Below are 21,594 nucleotides of genomic sequence, written 5' to 3'. Positions count from 1 at the left end.
AACTGCCGAATCTTTTTGCCGCACCCTGTATGATGATGATCAAATTAGGGAAAAGTTGCGCAATTAAACAGCTATTATGATACTGTAAAGAAAACTAGAAAATTCCGATCACTTTTGAAGATATGCCAGAAAACCCGAAATTTGCCGATTTTGTTTTTATTATTTCCTGATGAAAATGAAAATAAAGAACACTTTGGCATTGCCACTTTTTGCTTTACAGGACAGGGTTGAGAGGTTTTTAATACAAAGTTTCGTTTCGGAGCAATCATTAACTTTATTTTTTATATGACCCGTAAAAAAAGTACATACTGTATTAAGTAGAAGTTTTTTATTACGAATACAACGATGTACCGCACACACAAAAAAAACAAAAGTTGGAAACTGTTGGTTACAACAGGACGGTGCACCCACGCACAACGCCCCAATAGTGTGAGAATATCTATCAGTGAAATGACCTGGAAAATAGAAAATTTATCCGGTAGGTATTCGCGCATGATTAGGACTTAGTGCGCAGGTGTACCATCCTGTTAAAACCAACAGTTTCCAAATTCCAAGCTCTGTTTTTTGTGTGCTGTGTATAGTTGTATTAGTAATAAAAATACTACTCAATACCGTATGTAGTTTTTTTACGGGCCATATAAAAAATGAGGATGATTTCTCCAAAACGTATTGAAAATCTTTCAACGGTATCTTGTAGAGCTAAAAAGTGGCAATTAGAAAATGTCTTTTATTTTTTTTGGATCTGGTCAAACAATATCAGAAAAAAAAAACAAATCGGCAAATTTCGGTTTTTCTGGCATGTCTTCCAAGTTTCATTTTAGATCATTATAAAAAGTGAATTGTAGTTCCGCAATATTCAGGGGTAAATACACAAGAGCTTAATTTTTAATTGGATAATTTTATTTTTACACATTGTTACACTTATGCTTTTGATCGAGAGTTTTTTCCAAGAGGCAACAAAAATTGAGTAAATTTAAAAATAAAATTATCCTGATATAAAAACCAAGATCGAGTGTATTTTAGGAAGTTTAATAAGGCAGTAAATTTCACAACCACTATATATTTAACGCTTTTCTACACGCATTTTTATCGCTGATAAAAAACGACCGTGCGTTTAATCACCTAAAAAATTATCTGATGGGTTAGAATTTGAAACAATCACCTGCTGATTGGTCGTACATTAATGGAGTGTATTAATCAGCATAAATTACGTGCATAAATCGTGACGAATAGTTATAAAAAAGTGCCCGTCGTAGTAGAGTTGCAAAAACTCGTAATCGAGGCGTTTCAGTTAGTAAAGAACACAATCCGTCTGTATAAACATACGCAAATTCCTTAAAAAGATTCACCGTCAGTGGAATAAAGTAAAAGGAAACTGAATTTTAGTTCGTGTGCAACCCGAAATTGCAACAAAGAAAACTGTTAGTAAAATTAAATAATATTCAATGAGTTCGTATTTGTGCCGCTAAGAAAAAGACAGTTAGTGTACCTAACTAATTCAATGTAACAAAAGGAGATGCATTCTTAATCCCGTTTAATAAAAAAAAAACAAAAGAAATTGTCACCACTTATATGTAATCGAGCTACCGGTGCAAAATGGCACCCAATATTAAATAAGTAAATAATTTTCATTCTGTACCCATCTCCTTGCTCGCTTGACTTGAGTCCTTGTGACATTTTTGTCTTTCCGAGATTGCAAACTATCAAAATATGTTATTTTGGGACATTGGAAAATTGACGGTAACTGACCAGCTGCAGTTTATTCCAAAATGCAACTTAGAAAAGAGCAATAAATTTAAATATTAAATCGAAAAATACCGTCGAATAGATCGGGATTGCATACAACATTATAGGTATTTGATTATTTTTTTGAATCTTGTCAAATAAAAAAAGATATTGTGGTGACCCTCTTATTTGGAACACACCGTATAGGTCAAGTAATTTTTTTAAATCGCTTGAATCTTTCTCTGGTGCGCTATCGTTTTGAAAAGACAATTTAGTTTGCTATCTGTTTGGATTAAAATATACAGGGTGTTCCATTTAAAAAAATGAGGTTAGGTCCAATAGCTGTGTTACTTGACCCAGTATATTTATTTTGAAAACGGTAGATTAAGCAATAATAATTTGTAATTAGCACATTTCCGATAACTTAATAAACGAAAAAATTAGAAGTTTTTATCAAAAAATCTGTATACCAGTTTAGTTTTAAACATCGCGTTTATGTCAAAACAAGTAAAATTGTGCACAACCCTTGTCCAGGTAAAGCGCATTTTTTTAAACACCCCTACGAATAAGAAACACCCCATAAATAAGAAAGTTGGCACTGCACATCCTACACAAAGCTAAATTTGGAAAATGGCGCTGCATCTGCAATATCGGCACTCAATTAATTTATATATATGCATTTGTAGATATGGTCTTTAAGTTATCCCGAACCTTTGTTTTCCCTTGAGATTTTTACTTGCAAAGCAATGGATGACGATGTACTACTCCAATTCCACTGTCGAAAAAGTAAAGTTGTCACTTTAGTCTTGAGGGTGCAAAAAATTTCACACCGCGCAGTGCCAACTTTCTTATTTATGGAGGGATTTAAATGAATAAGGACATATACAGGGTGTGATCCTTAGGTGGTTTTAAGGAGAAAAGTTTATATCAACATATGTCCTAAACTTAATAAATAAAATTGTGAGTTCAAACAATGTACCTACGGACGTCACTGGTAAAAATTTAAAAACATATTTTACGTCAAAAAAATGATCCTTAATAATTATGGAAAGGTGTGTACAAAATTTCATAAAAATATCTAAGTGATAAAAAATTATGATAAAAAACTTCTTTTTTCTTAAAATTTTAGCACTCTCTAGCTCAAAAACTAAGGGGGTTAGGACATCTGTTGATCTTGATATAAACTTTTCTCCTTAAAATCTTCCGAGGATTCACACCTTGTGTTATCGGCACTCAAATAATTATCACCCTGTATAATAAGGATATACGGCGTAGAGCTTTACTATTTGTTCGGTAAAACTAGAAATAAGCGCAAAGAACTTTGGGAATAAATTGCACCCTCAGGATTAAATTTTCTCTATAACAAGTTAAGTCATACGTTTTTCATAATCCTATAATCCATATTTGCAAATTGATGAAAATAATAATGAAATGGTCGTACAAGGGTCAGGTGGGAAATGAGCAGCAAAAGTGTGTAATTTTAAATTTTAAACATGTTCATGGATTAAATTTAAAATTATGATGATTTGCCAGGGCCGCCTCGTAATTTTAATATTCCGAGGGCGAATTTTCTTGGATTTTCCTTGCGGATTAATATTTCGGGCACAAAAAGTTGCATTATTGATATGCGTGATGCAGTAATTCAGTCTTGACGCTGTTAATTAAATGGTGGTGGTTTATAAAATCAAGTACCTTGACAAACCGCTTGATAGTTCAAGTAATTTGAGGTTTAAATACTTGACTCGACAGGTAATTTTCACTACTTGACTTGAGCTTGACTTGATTCCAAGTCCGAGTCAAGCAGTGAATCCATACTCGTCATCATGCTTAATAAAATAACTGTTAAAATAAAATTTTGGGTAGCCACACAGACCGCCGGACGGATGAACACACTATAGTCAGAATAATGTCTTTTTTTAATTTTTGAAAAATGCGTTATGAATCTAAGCATTTTTCAGAGTATCATGAGTCCTAGCGACCTTATGTTCTAACATAATACAATAATAGTCTTTATTCTTCTTCTATAAACGCAATAATGACATTGAAAAAAAAAGTTATAAACAAAAAAGAGAGAAGAATTACAAGGCGACGATACATCGAGAAATCTTCGTATCCTGTAGGTGGTGCTAACTTTTTTAGTGATTTCGATGATTTGGCAATTGTTCTTTTCCTTACTCTCATGTTATCATCCCTGTATCAAAATCATTGGTGTTATTCAGTTAGTACTAAATAATGTACATCTTACCACGCGAAAGCAGCAACGGCATTGAGATACAATAAGAATTTAATTAATGTTTAATTAAAAATGCAGGATATGAGTATACTATGCAAATTTCGTCGCAGGAGCTCAAATAGACGAACTGTAATCGTTTTAATCCCTTTCGAAACTTACCCTACTAACCGCACCAGACCTACTTTTCAATTTGTATCAAATTTTCAATAACACACATAAAAAAGAATAAGATATCCCCCGACATAGCGCGTACCTACAACGTCGAGTTATGAAAAGACTATAACACATGTAAGTTTCGAGGGGGTGAAATCCCCTAGTGCAAGTGTGTAATATCAAAGGCGCATTTTAACCTGTTGCAACTCCCCCAGAAAAAATCAAGAGAACATAAAAGTTACAACTTGAATGCAACTCAATATAAAAAAGGTTAAAAGATTGAATATGAAATTTTCGGCACGCTTTATGCCGCTTCTAAAGTAATTGGAGGGTGAAATTTGGCGTTTAAAAGCCCAGACGCATACCGATAGATCTGGTAACGGTTTTTTAACACTTTTATGGCTAAATTGCGAAAGTAATAAAATTAGAAAGCTTACCGTATTGCTGCTTTTCTCCTCGTCCGGGCGAATCGATTAATTCTGAAAAAAAAAACATAGTAAACAAACTGATAATTTGGTGATGAGGTAGCCAAATTCTCTCCATTACATTTTCTAAACGAAATACGTGCTTCTCCTTTCTGTTTAAATTATAATATTCTAATAATAACAAAGTGGTATCGTCTAATCTCTATGTGTGTGTCTTACACAACTATTATAATGTAATTAGGTAACGAGCACCTCTATATAGAATTATATTTGATCGGGATTTATTAACCTCTGCCTCGCATTACAAACTTGAACAATATTTCTTTCCGGACGTGTTGTAATACACATGTTACGCCTTCCTTACGAATTAAAATATTTATGTTTTGCATATACACTGTTTTGATTTATGCGATCTTCTCTTTTTTTCCTTTTCTTTAATCGTTTGTGCTTTCGCCGACCGAATATATCTCAAATGTTAAACGAAGATCGTGCGTGATTTGATATGAGGCGTTTTTTTGTTCTATTCTCTAAAATTAATCTCACCAACTGGACTGGGATACCTACCCATAGCTAATCTGATCGAAGTTCATTAATCGACGCGTGAGTGTCATTCGTTTTGTGCCTCGGACTGGGTGCTCGGTCGCCATAATTTATCGTAAATCTCTATTTTCATCCCTTCGTTCACATTTTGTGCTATTTTTGCTTTTACCACCCTATACACTCTAAGTATATTCAAAAATAAATAAAATTTCGTTCGGTTCAGATGAATAACTTAATACTATTTTTTGTTTGATAGGGCAACAAAGCGTAGCGTAGAGGTAAAGGAGAGACGTAGGTACAAAAAAATGAAAATTTCGAAAATCGTAAGAGGTATTAAATCAAAATGCTCTGGAAGTCTTATTATAAAAAATTCGAAAACTATTAACGCACAAAATGTGTACGGTCAGGCAAAAACAGTACAAAAAAAGGTTTCCAGCTTTCAAACATTCTTTCTTCTAAAAATGTGAATAACTGGTAAATTATGCACACAAAATTTGGATGATACAACGTGCGAAATGTCTGTATTTCCCACCTTCCTTTTTAGCGCATTTCCACAAAAATAAAAAAAAAATGCGCTATTGTGGCCACTTTGTCCGTCCGTCCGTCCGTCCGTCCGTCCATCCGCTAACTTTGCGACGCTACTAGTTCTTTATCTTAAGAGCTATTGTTCTACTTTTTTCGCTATTTGGTTCGTTATGGTGTTGAGTCTTGTACCAAGGAAGGAATTTTTTCTGTACCGCTTACAAAAAAAGTTATTGTAAAAAAAACAAAAAACCGTTTTTTTACATGTTCTATAATTTTACACTTTTGCCGTTTATTAACGATCCTAGAGATCGTTTATAATTTTGCATTGCTATCTGTCGTCTGCATGCTGGTCTGTCCGTTTGTTCCTTTGTCTGTCTGTCCATCTATCTGTCCGTGTGAACGATAAGTTTGTTTAGAAATGTTCGATCGCTTTTAAATCTCCGTTAGTTATGAACTGAATTGCATGAAATTCAATATGGGCATAGCTTTAGCCATATAATACGCAATGCCAAAAGTTGGATCGAATCGATTCAAAATTCACAGTGCCCTTTTCGCATCTCGACCATTTATAAACCGAATTGCAAACTTTTTTACTTATAAAAGTATTTGAATGAAATATGATACATAGGCACTTGTAATAAAGGAAAATCAAACGCCAATTTCAAAATTTGGTTTTGCGCATGCGCAGTGCCAACTTTTTTATTTATGGAAGAATTTAAATGAAATGTGATACATAGGCACTTGAAATAAAGGATCATCGAGCGCCAGTCTCAAAATTTTCTTTTGCGCATGCGCAGTGCCAACTTTTTTATCTATGGCACCATTTAAGTGAAATTTGATACTTAGGTGCTTGGAACAAAGGAAAATCTAACATTAGTTTTAAAATTTGGTGTTGCGCATGCGCAGTTCCAACTTTCTTATTTAGAAAAGCATTGAAATGAAATTCTTCTCATAAACTGAAATTGAAGTAACACGTCAAAAATGGATTGCCCATGTGCAACGCTATCTTTCATATTTGTGGCCGGATTTTTACGATTTTATAGAAGTTGCATCTTACAAATGGAGAATGCAAGTGGAAATGCGCTTTATGTAAATCGTTTACGATTACTTTTTAACTTGTTAAATTCTGGACCACATTTTTATGATAATCGGTGATGGCATGGAGTTGTGGAAACAAACAAGTCCATCGTGTGTTATTGTTTCCCTAAATACTGATTTTCAACATGAAATTTAGTTTTTTTCTCAAATTTTTTTAGGAAAAAGCTTCAAAATAAATATAACACCTAACTGTGATTGTCAGTGGCGTAGCTAGGGCGTATTGTGAAGAGAATTTCTCCACGAGATGCAAAAGAGTACTGGGGGTATTTCTTTTCACATTTTTAGTATCGCATTCGGTTTTCGTGTATTTTTGGGGTGAAATTTCACTAAAAATACACTTACTGAAACAATATTTACACCAATTTTTAAAATTCTTGGCTTAAGAAAGAATTAAGTGTAACAATTTTGAGTTAAAAAATATATTCGGATCGTTTTTAAGCATTGCATGAAATAAAGAATCGAAATGGGCATATTTTGACAATACATGTTCCTATAGCTATCTTTAACAGTTTCTGACTTATTCCCATTTTATTGAATTGACACTATTTTTTTCGGATTTTCTTTTTAGTAGTCGGCCATGATTTTATAACAATCGAATTTTAAACAAATCTAGTGACACTAATCCGTCACCTACTGTTATATTAGGTTAACATAAGTTTTTCAAAAATCGAAAAATGACTCGCAGTGGTTTCACCTATTTTGGAATTGAATTGTTATTTATGGTGAAATGGACAGAATCGCGGCACGTGCTTGCCGTACATTCATTCGAACACTGGAACGAAATTGTATGAATTTTTGAAATGTTGTACCCCCAAAGGCACTACAAACCGTTGAAGCACAAGTGATACAACGCTCTACAAGAGAATATTTAAGAAAATGAAGCAAATGCAAGATTAACAAAATAAATTCATTGCAAAATATAAAAAACTTCGTTGAAACATTTTTAGTATGGAATTGTTGCTAGAACATATATCGCATTACCTCCCTGAATTTCCAGACTTATACGTTGAATGACTGTCTAGATTTCTCAAAAATTTTCCGTCCTATATCCTTAATAAATGACTAATAAATTATTTAGACTAGAATCAATGATATTAAAAAATCCTTTCCTTGATTTGTTTAAAATTCGATTGTTATAAAATCATGGCCAACTACTAAAAAGAAAATGTGAAAAAAAATGGCATCAATTCCGAGATCAATTCAATGAAATGGGAATAAATTAGAAACTGTTAAAGAGCTATAGGTGCATGTAATATCAAAATATGCCAATTTCGATTCTCTATCTCATACAATAGTAAGAACATGGTCATTCCATGTAAAAAAACTGAGTTTATAGACTTTGAAGTTTCTTAAATTTGGATCTCCATAGGTGCGGTTGTACGCAACTTAAATTTTTTTTTAAGTACACTGACATAAAGCCCTATTAATTCTCTATGCACTGATAAAAATGGGTTGCCATCACTATAACCGTCTTCAAGTAATCAATTATCAAGGTACCATCTGCATTCGCCATTTTTCATAAAGTCAAAATAACTTTAAAACCATAAATTTCACGTAGAATCCAAAAATGCAATAAAAAAATAGGGGTTGCCATTTAAAATAACGAAGTTACTATCTACAAAATTACAAAAGTACAAATTTTGAAAAACCTACCTATTTTACTTTCCCAGAAACGTTTAACTAAAGCTCCCAAAAAAACACCCTGTAGAAATGCACACAATTTTTTTTTCAAAATTAAAGAATTCAATTTTTCAATTTTGTTTTTTGGGATTATTACCTACACAAAGTGAATTTTTTTTTAAATTTCGATTCGGTCATCTCCCTGGCCATCTCCAAATGTGCACACAATAGAGTTTGAAATTTCACGATTGATTATTCTCATTGAACAGTCTTTAATACACGATTTTTGGGCACAGTTGACCTATAGGTATGTCACACCGAGGTGCTCTGCCACTGTTTTAGATCCGCTTTAGGGGTTTACTCATTACTTCACTTTTTTGAAACTCTTATTTGATATTTGACGATTAATTTACAAACAGAATTATTAATTTTTTCATGAACATTTTTAAAGAACTTGACGTTTTCATATTAATTCTGGTTTATCGCACTTGCGACTGTACTGTCGGGATGGTAAGCATATGTAACAAAGGTGTCTCCAAACTAATCGTTTAGTAAGAACAGTTCTAAAGAATTTCATCGGAAAGCGCCCATTTTGCACCCATTCCAGTTAATTTTTGTATTTTCTCTTTAGTGTCGTTTAGCGTAGACACTTTTTTTTAATGCGGTGTATTTTTCTCAACGAGATTTTGTTACTTTTACAATACCCGTGGCCAAATGAATAAAATAATATAGAAAAAGAGACGATTTTTGACAATTTTCTTTCGGCTTTCTCGGGGGCAAGACTATAGTATATGGAAATTGTATCAATTGGGATTTTTTCGTAAAACTTTTTGTGTAGGCCTCGTAACGAAACCTTCGTCACGCTTTCTTTGTGGTAAATTGCAACGTCTGATATGTTGATAGATCAAATGGACATCTTTTTTGGGAATATCACTCACACGGTGTCCATTTTTCGAGTGCCACTATGGGGATTTCGCATATCTTAAGAGATAGACATTTGGTTAAATAACGGCAAAGTTGCGAATTTTCGTGTTGAATAATAATCTGAAAAGAAATTTAAAATATCTGCAATAGTTTATTGCAAAAAAAAGAAAATTTTTTCATCGTAAACTAATCGTTCTAGACATTTCTAACTAACACATTATTCAGACACTTTTTAATGGATATTTCGAATATGGCATCCCGTTTTCAATAACTTTTAAGATTACGGAGAAACACGTGGCAACTTGGATTTTGACATTTTGAGATTAGGTCTTTTTTTCTCTTTACAACGATATATCACACATGGTATGATTCAGTAACACATTTTTCCTAAAATTATAATTTTCATTTTCTGCGAAGAGTGCTTTGGAAAAACAAAACGTTCTTTTGTTGTGAACAAAAGGTTGACTTATTTCAAGTAGTGTAATTTACGTTTGTGCTAGAATTATTGCGAAAATATTATTTATTCTTAAGTATTTTGTTCTAATTTGAATTATAATTTTCTTGCAAAACGAAGGTTCAATTCTATTCAGATGAAAATCTCAACTCAACTAGTTCCCTGCCAACGCTCCAACCAGACAGATGGATCAAACTGTCAAACTTTTGTTCACGATAAAAGAACGTTTTGTTTTTCCAAAGCACTCTTCCCGAAAAATTAAAAAGTGTCTGAATAATGTTTTTTTGCGATATTTTCAAAACTACTAAAGATATTATTAATTTCTTTTCAGATTTATTATTCAGCACAAAAATTCGCAACCAACTCTCTATGACTCTATCTCTTCAGGTAAACGAGATCCCCATAGTGGCACTCGAAAAGTGGACACCGTGTATACAGCGACTTTTTTGAAAATTTTGACTCAAATCGTCGTCTCCCGATCTGTACATACTCGCGTTTGATTGATTATTCGAGTCAAACTATACCTCCAATTTCCGATCATTTATAAATTAATGAGCATTTTGGTATATATCAATGTTTGAGGTCCCAAATACGTGGTCAGTAAGAGACCTCAAACCTTCCCAACGCTCACTTTATCTTGTAGTTTAACGTCACCTTAGTAAAAAACAGAATTACTAAATTTTTCATGAATGTATTCTTCATATCGATTCTGAGTTAATCCACTTGCGACTGTACTGGCGGGGTGGTAAGCACATGTAACAAACGTGGTACCTATATAAACACATTTATTGTTGTCTTTTAACCATACTCACATTTCAATTGCACAGGTTCGTTTTGAAATCAAAATACTCAAATTTCCGAAGTAAAGGCGCACGAATACCTACATACGATCAGATTCGCTGTATGCAAGAGGCTCAATTATTTAAGCCTCATATGGGCATATGAGGTTATGGGGACAGACAATTTTTGATTGCGCCGTCGAAATTTCCTCGTTGTAGAAATCCGCATTGTTGTGGAAATTTCGTTGTAGAAAATACATCGCAATAATATGGTAGGAAACTATACCTCCTTAGGCCTAACCGTTTTTAGGGGGGACGTAAAAAATCTAGGAAATAGAACGTTGAAACTTTCTTTCCTGGGGGTTGTTTCATACCTCCTAGACTCACCGGTCCGGAACATATTTATTGTTTTTAGCGCTTCTACCATAATTTTTTGAAAGGGACCATCGAACGTAACACTAGAAAGCCTGGGGGTTAGGAAATGTTCTTTGAAAAGGGAAGAGTCGGTAGTCCTTAATGAGGAACTTTCACTAGAATTCTTAGGGCTGAACGGTTTGAGGGGGAACGTACCACCGGGGGTCTGAGGGCTATGGAAAACTCTCAGTGCAATCTTATAAGAGCTTTGGGAAATAGAACGTTGAAGATTTCCTTCCTGTGGGTATTCATAGCCCCCAACCACCCGATTCAAGAACTTTCCGCAACATATTAATTGTTTCTAGTGCGCTTGTACCATAATTTTTGGAAAGGGCCGAAAGGGCTCGTCGAACGTAACACTAAAAGCCTGGGGGTTAGGAAATGCTTTTTGAAAAGGGAAGATTCGGTAATCCTTAATGAAAAACTATCACTAGATTTCTTAAGGCTGAGCATTTTGAGGGGGAGCGTAGCTTTGGAGGGGCATGGATTTTCGAAATGAGGCTCAGCCTGATTTGCCTCATCTCACAAGCCGCCATCTTTAATAAACTCATTTCTTCACTTATTTTGTGTAGTATATTGGCTTTATATACTGACGGCCAAATACTTCAAATATAAGAAGCCGAAGTTGTCTTCAGTGTCCAATGTTTTGGAAACTAAAGATATGATTCCACTTAAAAATGTTTGGGGTGAAAAATCCATATTTGTCGTGCCCAAATGTTTTTTACTTCCCAAAATTAATCTTTTGTTTTCCATTGTCATCTTCTATATCAATATGCGTAGTTGAGCATACAACAATATAACCCACTTTCACTGAAGATAGTAGGTGAAAGATGAGGTTTTCAATTCTAGCCAACAGTAGCAAGGCAATGTTATCAAAATGGAACTTACAAATAAGACCACTGATGGTAGATTGTCCCTTTTGGAAGCTGGGATTTTTTTCAGTTTAAACAACTTCTATTGTAATGGATGTAGGTATCGAGAAGAACCTCTCAAACTCATCATAAATATTAACGGTCCGTCGATTCGGGCCATGAGTATGTACCATGGTAAAGAGATGAAAAAAATGATCGAAAAGCGATGCGGTCGCACTAATTACGTTAATGAATATGCAATAAATTAATTGAGGCGAAATTAAAACATATGGGAATCGAGTAATCAGATTTTAAGACTACATAAGAAGTCCTAATTAATTCAAATAAAATTTCAATTTTAGAATGTAAATTATCCCGCGCGCATAAATAATAAAAAGCTAATTGTGGCCGTTTATTAATTAAAATACTGCTAAGTCAGATTTAAATCTTTTCTACGAAATGAGGACTAATATTATAATTAACTCGCCCGTTATTATTATTATTTTCGAACGCGTTCAAAAATTGGAAAGTAATAATTCGATAATTAAACTCGCGCGGTGACACTTTAGAAATTAATTAATAAGATACAACGGGAAGTTATCCTTTGGCCACCAACAAAGACGTGATTGGGCGAGTTGCCCGGGGCAATTTACGAAACCAATAGTCACATGCAAATTGTTTCTGAGAAGACTTTTCGGTGAATATTAAACGGGTACGGGTCGCTAAAAAATGACCACAAAATCGCACCTGCGGAAATCGTTAGAATATAAGTGACGAACTTTTTGATTTAATCGGCAACCCTGCAGAAGGACGTTAGTATTAAACGATTGAGTAAACATGGTTGTGTTTTGTTTGCTTTCATATTTAAATGATTAATTGAGCAATTGTTTCGCTTAATGAACACTGATGCGCGCTACGCACAGCGTTTGGGAAAAGACAATAATTGAGTAAAAATAATAGCCATTATCGGCAGCTAACCGAAATGTAGGTATAGTAATGAATCATTAATACAAGTAATTTATTTCATTATTATAATTCGTTTCTTTTTCATGGGGTTAGATGAGTCAGCTAAATGTCGACTGCCCGTACCACCATTAAAAAGCAGCACGATACTATTTTCATTCTGGTCTTTAAAGGCCGCACCGATTTAGTGATATTTAAATTTGTTATACACATAGAAGATACCTGCTGCAAAATCATTAGCATGGGAAAATATGTTCGGCTCAAAACAAAGAGAGAATGGGCTGACGATGCCATCATTCCTCCGAGGAGAATCTCTTTACACGAGCGCGTTATTTAAATAAAAGCCTATGGTTATACATTTCGCTAGTTCTTTTTAATTATTTTCTAAACTTTCGCACAAATTTTACGTCCTTCGATAATTGTGTGGTTTTAATTCGAATCGAATTAATAAGTTGCTCAATTAGGTACCAAAAGATCCGTGTCTCAAACCGTAGTGCAGAAATTCGCATTGAAAACACCCAAATTAAATTAAAATTTAAATCAAATTAACTGCATTCAGAGTGATACGGTACCTATTCCAGATGGACTGGATATCAGCCAAGTTAAGTTGGATATATTACGGATCTGTATGTACTCTTCTATTGAATATTAAAATTTGGGTGAAAAAATACTTTAGTATTTTAGTAACATTGTATCCCGATCGAAACTTCACTTTGTTGCTATTAGAGCATTTGAATTTGATGTTCCTTCTACTGTCTACTAAATAAAATTGCAAATTTATTGAGGATTATTTCAAGAATTTCTATACTGCATAATCAAGTTAGGGGAATGAAATGAACCTTTAGAAACCGTTCTGATGTTTGCCAGCGCTGCTGGTACCTTTTTCTTATAGATAGAAAAAAAATTTCTTATAGAATGTGCGCTGTAGAATCCATAATTTCAAACAGTTCCAAGATTGGGCTACTAGTTCAAAAGTTACAGCCCTTTGAATTTTTTTTCGAAATTGGTTTCTAGTCTATAACTTTTGATTGAGAAGTCTGATCGAGAAAGTACGAATTGTTTTGGATTCTACGCACCAAAATTAATAAGAAAAAGTGTTTTCCCGAGAAATTTTGGTGCAGTCGATTTTTGGAAAAAAGGAAGGTTATACACTGCCTTTTTTTTGCCCCGAAAAAAAAATTGTCTCAGATCGACCCGGAAAAAAATTTTTCTTATAGAACGTGGCCTGTAGAATCCATAATTTCAAACAGTTCCAAGATTGGGCTACTAGTTCAAAAGTTACAGCCCTTTGAATTTTCTTTCGAAATTGGTTTCTAGTCTATAACTTTTGATTGAGAAGTCTGATCGAAAAAGTACGAACTGTTTTGGATTCTACGCACCAAAATTAATAAGAAAAAGTGTTTTCCCGAGAAATTTGGGTGCAGTCGATTTTTGGAAAAAAGGAAGGTTATACACTGCCTTTTTTTTGCCCTGAAAAAAAATTGTCTCAGATCGTCCCGGAAAAAAATTTTTGTTATAGAACGTGGCCTGTAGAATCCATAATTTCAAACAGTTCCAAGATTGGGCTACTAGTTCAAAAGTTACAGCCATTTAAATTTTGAAAATGTATGTTCTTCCATATCTAAAAAACGGTTGAGAAATGCTAAATCTTTTTTATACCCTTTTATTAAGCGGCTGATTGGATTTTTGTCAAAACATCATCTATATTTTTCCCGAAATTGTAAGAAAATCAACCTAAATCTTCTATTCTTGAAATGGCGATAGTTAGGAACTTTTCAGTTAAAAAAAATGTTATATACAATGTGTCCACGGATTGAGTGCCTATAAAGGTGTATATGATAAATTTGTAGAGTTGGATCATGTTCTCGCTCTTCCTCAGTCTCAAACTAAGATATTGAAAAAATGAGTCAAATCAATTAATATACAGGGTGTTTTTTTTGCAGAATTCTAAAAATTAGTCAAGAGTAAACTGTCTTTAGTACTTAGATGTACCAAAAATGTGCCTCTTTAAAAAATTTGTTTAGAAAAGTTATTGAAGACTTTCAATTTTCCCACAAATCAGCTTACTTTGTACCTTGTATATTAATTGACTTGGCTCATTTCTCTGTTATGGAGCCGTTCACACACCCACCCATATACTTCCCGCCTACAATTTCGGTCTCTTGCTAGTCCCAGTCGCCCGGCGATTTTGGGGGACTGATTGGCTATTGGTTCATGTGGAACTGTTTACACGAGGATACCTTTTCGTGTATTGATGGACACGAAATTTGACTTTGACGACAGACTATACCTCGGATACAGTATCTCGCATAAAGTATCTCATTGTAAAAGAGGCTTAAGGGGTTTGAGCCATTCTCTCAAAATCAATTGGTTTCTAGTCGCTAGTCCAGATAAACTTGAACTGTTATGATAATTTTGGTTCGATTCTGACAAACTTATGCAATGCAATACAGGGTGATGACTTGCGTAACGCATCATAGGGATTTCAATGTAAAATTCATAACGTGCGATTATTGGCTCCCCAAATTATTTTAGAGCAAAGTTTTTTGTAGAAAAAAATTTTTACGCCAATCAACCGTATTAGTTTTCAATTTTTTTCATATAAAGACGGAAAATTGGAAAAATAAAATCCACATCTTTTTCAATAATCTGCGATGCCATGGAATTTTCTAAAACAAATAGATATCCAGTTATCAATTAGCAGCAGTTCGAAATGGATTTTATGATCGACTTGGTTACTGTCTTGCAGTTAATGGTGACATTTATTATAAATTGTTATATTAGGAAACCGTGTTTAGTAATTTTGTCTTTCTTTATGTTGAATTCGCTGTTCTAAATATAATACTTTTTGATAGAATTTGATTTGTTTTATAGCAGACATTCCATGGCATGACGGATAATGGCGTATAGTTTTTGTATTATAAAATTCCATGGCATCACAGATTATTGAAAAAGATGCGGGTTTTATTTTTCCCATTTTCCGTCTTTATTACGCAAAAAATTCAAAACTAATACGGTTGATTGACGTAAAAAAATTTTTTCTACAAAAAATCTTAATACATTTTTGCTCTAAACTAATTTTGGGGAACCAATAATCGCATGTTTTGAATTTTACATTGAAATCCCTATGGTGCGTTACGCAAGTCACCACCCTGTATAGTGTTTCATGAATCCTGTGTGTTTTTGTTGCGCTTCCTGTTGCTCTTGCAGTAAGAACACCACAAGGAGTAAGGCTAGCATTACACAGATTTTGGAAACATTCCACTTTGTGATTGGTTTATTCATGAACAATATTATTTGGATGTAGTCGCAAGTCGCAAGTCGTGTTGCTCTTCCCTTTGTTTCAGAAAATAAACTGCACCTTTGGGATTAAAATAATTCTCGAAATAATGACTATGTAGTCTCTTGGTACAGGGTGTACCTAATTTAAAAAAAAAAAACGATTCAAGCTCTTGCACACTCTGTTTTCCACCGAATTTAATGACTGCAAAACTACTTCAAAACTACAATAATTAAAATGTTTTATTTATTTATTTTCGGGGGCTACTAATAGCCGACTTAAATATTTTAAATGGCATGATTTCTGTTTTTTAATTGAATTTGAAAGAATTTGTCCCCCTACATTCAAAGATTTATATCAAAGTTACCTTTGATTGGAATTTTTCACACTGAAATAAAAGCAGTTGATTTTTCAAAATTTTATAGCATGCCATGGAAACAATCCTCTTTGCACATCGAGTGGAACAGAAATAAATCGTGAGAAATTTTATAGCATGCCATGGATAGCTGTTGTCATTAAGCTTAGTTGGCTTAATTTTTTATGGATTTCAATCAACTAACTGATATGTTGTAAGTGTACTTCGAGTGCAGCAATAAAAACCGTGAGCAAGCAGTGTGTCTACTGTATCGCGAACGATTCCATAATCGAGATCCTCCAGAAGCTCGCAAGTTGGCTAGGCTCGAAGAAATCTTGCGTAATTATGGTTATTTCAAAAAACCGAAGAGAGAGGAACGCCATATTTGAAATTGGGACGTTGAATTGAATGTTATAAGCTTAATGTCACAGACCAGAGGGAAATTACTGTGTGCAATAGGTGGGCGGGTAGTATTGCAATGTGTGCAATGCGTGAAATTTCTGTGCAATGTGTGCAATGTTTGTGCAATCTGTTAAATTTTTGTGCAACAATGGCGTGTGCAATAAGTATGTACTTCAGTAAGTGCATACGTGTACTAGATAATTCTTAAAATTTGGTAGGGCCTTTGTGATCACAAAAGACAATGATGCTCGAGATCATTTCGGGATTTATGCATGCGTCGCAACAAGGCAAATCCTCTCTTATTTGGTCGCAAACCAAAACAATTGATTAACGAGCTGATTCAGTTCTGCATTAGGTACCTACCAGTTTGTATGGAAATATGGTTTAGTTTTTCAATTACAATTTCCTCTGATGTTCCTTAATATTAGGTAGGTAGGTACTCATTTGTTTTGTTAATTCGAATATAAAATTCTCGGATAATTATCTTCTATGATAGTATTACGAGCATGTTATAACGCTTATTATTCAGAAAGTTTACGTTTGTGACACGAGCGAGTTTACGAGTGACTGGAACACATGATCCCCGTAAATAAGAGTTATTTGAGTTTTACATATGGCGTTATATGTGAATTTTTTATTAAAGGGAACGTGAAAATCGGACAAAATATTATTATTATTATTATTATTATCTATATTCCAAAATAAGCCGAATTTTTAATTGGCGAGTCCAATGATTTATGTAATTTGCGAATTTTACGAATGTATTCGGTATATTTATTTTATTGCTAATTCAGCGTATTAACTTTTGGCTAGACGGGTGGTATTTGAATAAGTAAATGATTACCCCCTCGGTCACAGAGAATCCACATAGTTCTATTCGGGAAATCGCAGCAAACAGTTCATGCAGTTTTAATACGACATAAATTGAAGTCGTACACTCCGGAAGAAGTGATACGAATTTTGCAATATATCTAAATCATTTGAAACACGATCCACTGTTTTATAGAAAAATTATTTGGTCGGATGAATGTACATTTAGTGACAATGACATTTTTAATAGAAATATTCAACGAACTAATTTCCAGCGAAGATTTAGTGTAAATGTGTGGCGCGGAATTTTTTTTGTAATCCATTAATCGGATTATTTTTATTGGCGAGACCGGTACCATGACATACGGAATGAAAATCTTCAGGACCTTTGGAAGAATTACCTCGTGCAGAATTAACTGGGTTGTATTTTCAACAAGACGGGGCCGCACCACATAAGTATACCCCTCTACTAAATACCTATAAATTTGTTACACCATCATTTTCCTACAAGGTGGATATAGGTACTCAGGGATCAGTGCCAGACAATGTGGACCATCTGAGATAGATAATAATTGATGCTTGTCGCAAAATACCACCAAATGTTTTGTTAAATTCAGTGTATATGGAGTAGTTCGTATATAGGTGCCATCAGTTGTGCATTGTACAAAGTGGTAGCCAATTTGAGCATTTTAATTGTGGTTATTTACAGCATTTTTGTAGTAATGGAGACATACTGTTTGCTCACTCGATGCGTTCCATAGCATGCTATATAATTTTGCAAATTATAGCTTTTTCAATTTTGTGTGTGAAAAGTTCCAATCAAAAGTAACTTTGATATTATCATTGCGCATTTAGGGGAAACATTTTACCAAAATCAACTATTAGTAACTCCCGAAAATTATAAATTAAAACACTTTAATTATGACCGTTTTGTAGTATTTTTACAGTCATTAAATATGGTTTGTGTAAGTATGTGTTGCATTGAATTCGGGCAAAAATTGTATGCGCTACAGCTTGCGGCGTTTTTTGAATTACACCCTGTATATAACATACTACTAAAGTTCATCAGAAAGATTTTTATTTTTTGTTGGTCTGGAAATACAGTCAAATGTTTTTTTAAAAATCTTGTAGATGGCTTTGGATGTTTTTTCGCGGCGAAGATTTTTGTTTTCGATGGCGCTCTTAAGCAAATCGACCTTTTTTGTTTTTTTGTTGTAAATAGTTGAAAAGACTTTCATTTGGTTGAAAAATTAAGGTGCCTTCGATACCAATATTTACAAAAAATTATAATTATGCTTATCATGGACATTGGACACATTCTTAGAATTGTAACGTTTAGAATAGTTTACAAATTTAAATAATTTCAAAACCTTTTGATTTATTATGCGTTATATCAGAGTTAACTCAAATGTATAGCATAAGAAACTAAGAGGTACTTTTGGATGGGTTAAAATGCTGTGAAATAACCCTCACGTATCACGAATTTTCGTCTATTTAGCTCCCATATACTTAACTAATAATGAACCTCGTCCTTGAACACCCCGTATTTGTGCAAGAGAATTAACAACTACCACTCGGAGATTCGGAAGTTTAAAATGAAACATATTTTATTACATTAAATTGTTAAAACTGAACAATTTTAATGTTAATAAAGACATTTTTTCAGAACAACATCGTTCGGTATACGGAATAATGCAATTACATTCTTCAGTTCGAATTGCAGACAATAAAAACGGGGGTGTTATGAATATAAACCCAAATCTTTGTAATGGACTGTTATTTGTGAGGGTGCAATTGTTGCCAATCAATAATACGCATAATATATTCCCTTTCGTGATCGTTTCCAAAATATATAAATTATAGGGGCCGTGCGGCACTTATTACGGGTACCTGATAAAACTAAAGGAACTACCTAAACGGTAACACAAAAAAAATCAAAAGCGCCTACATCTCCTAACATGACAAGTAGAAATTTCTATTTTGCGAGTTAGGGGCAGTATACCTGCAGCAATCTGCTTCCTCTAGCCGGTCGCATTCTTACTTTTAACAAAGGGAAAATATGCAGGTGTCATTTTTTTTTTGCTTAGCACGCGGCTTATTATTTGCGGGGTGGTTATGTTAAGTAATATCTTACCGTCGCCTCGAAGTGGTGCAGGGCTGTTCGGCGGAGACCTCGGCGAATCTTCAGGCGGCCCATCGACTCCCTCGTCCTCTTCCGAACTACTCGACGGGGACGGGCTACTTCCACGTGTGAAGCTTTTGTTATTGTTACTTCTATTAAAATAAACTCCATTATTTTGTAATAGCATCATGTGATGCTGATGATTCGCTAAATTATTAAATTGTTTTAATTGGGATGCGACGGATGTTGCCGATTTCGTCTTAAATTTCGACATCGTAAAGTCCAAGGGTTGATCGGCCTCGTGCGACGATAACAGTACGTGGGAGGGTTGTTGCAGTAACATCGGCATCTCTTCCTTTTGACGTTTCCAAAAGCTCTGCTCAAAATCGATAGTGTTGTTGTTTAAATTGTTTTTGAAAGTTTTCGAACCGGCCGCTGTTATGTCAATGTTATTATTCTGGAGGGTGGGTGTAGGGTTTGATTCAACCCACCTCCTCACGGTATCGCTATTATAATCCGCCAGATTCGCTAATTTAACGTCCATTTATTCACATTATCAGTTCCATCTCTTTGACGTAAATTGCACCGAAAAGACGTACGCACAAACGTTAGTCATATTCGTCGATTAATGTAATTAATTAGTACTAATGATATATAAATAAATAAGGTGCACTTCACTGAATGATATGTCGATCTATATTACCGAAAATGGCACTCGCACTATACACTTAAAACTACAAGAAACGATAACAGTAACAATGACCGCGGTGTGCAATTATCATTAAGGGGGTGAAATTCTTATGCTATGTGTATTCAAAATAGCCGTGGGTGCAATTGAAAAACTCCGGTGCTAACGGCGCCAACGTCTAAAGCCATATAACAACATGTATATGCATCGTGGGATGCTGCGCTTTGGAGGGGCAACTGACTCCGGGGTTCCGGGTGGTGGGAGCTTCTTAGAGCCAATCGCGACTCGCGTTATTCCGATATACAATAGTATATAAATTGTATGGATTATTTATTTATTCCTTATTTTGTATGTATGTATTTTATATGAATATATGGATTAGAAAGAGGAATTCCTTCTTCTTAGTTTTTTCCTTACATTTCGTATTCGACCCCGCGCTTCCTCCGCGTCCTTTTCGGAAAGGCGTCCGCAAATTTCGCGATTTGCTTAGCTAAATTGAAGAAATGCAAGTACTGTATGAAAAGTTTTACCTATCAGTTCTACAGACGCGGTTATAAATTTGTGGCCCAATTAATTGCATCATATTATTACATCTTATTCTTTTAGAGCACTCTGGATTAAATGGAATATGTTAATACTCGTAAAATACAAATAGGTATAATAAACCACGGATTTTCCAATGTTCCATATTATCCATAGGTACCTACCTACTGAATTGGACGAATGATTTAAATTGTGCCCATTTTAATATACACAATTCCATTAAAACAACCTACGAAATACATTTCGCATGTACCAAATAAAATTAAGTGTTAAAAAGTACCCACCAAAAAGATTTTAAACGGTGGTTTTTTAAACAATGAATGTATATTAGTTGGAGGGCAATTTACTTAAATTTTGAGCATAAAATGTGTACCTTTTTTTCTTTGGACGTTGGGAATCACTGTTTTTTCCACTAGTAATTTACAATCCGCTGGCGTTTGACGTATATTCTCTACCATATTCAGATAGGTATTTTGTGTATAATTTAAATTCAACAGTTCTTATGAGATTTCCCAAGCTGACAATGTGACAATTTTAATTGTGTTATAGAAAAAGTAGGCTAAAAACCATTTCGGGTGTTTTAAGGAAGAATCGATTTGAAGCCCATCTTCAACCATCCACACTCCTCATCTAGAAATTTTAAATTGCATATAAGAAGCCCATAAGAAAATGCGTTTCTGGGTGCTTTAA

General features: G+C 34.2%; 1 protein-coding gene across 2 annotated transcripts in view; it reads right to left on the bottom strand.

Annotated features, from left to right (window-relative positions):
- The window catches only part of LOC116169594 (POU domain protein 2-like), a 95,622-nt gene extending 75,100 nt beyond the window's left edge, over positions 1-20,522 (bottom strand). Inside the window, exons 1-2 of one of the 2 annotated variants that reach the window (XM_031485735.1) lie at positions 19,686-20,522; positions 4,549-4,590 (exon numbers count right to left, since the gene is read on the bottom strand). In XM_031485735.1, the coding sequence (XP_031341595.1) occupies positions 4,549-4,590; positions 19,686-20,217 (574 nt within the window). In that variant the 5' untranslated portion in view covers positions 20,218-20,522. The remainder of the gene's footprint in view (positions 1-4,548; positions 4,591-19,685) is intronic. The other variant, XM_031485736.1, reaches the window with a different exon arrangement.
- Positions 20,523-21,594: the final 1,072 nt, after the last annotated feature.

Source organism: Photinus pyralis, unplaced genomic scaffold, assembly GCF_008802855.1.
Source record: "Photinus pyralis isolate 1611_PpyrPB1 unplaced genomic scaffold, Ppyr1.3 Ppyr1.4_LG4, whole genome shotgun sequence".
NCBI lineage: Eukaryota > Metazoa > Arthropoda > Insecta > Coleoptera > Lampyridae > Photinus > Photinus pyralis.
Note: the sequence above shows the minus strand (reverse complement) of the source record. Positions and strands in the feature narration are given on the sequence as shown.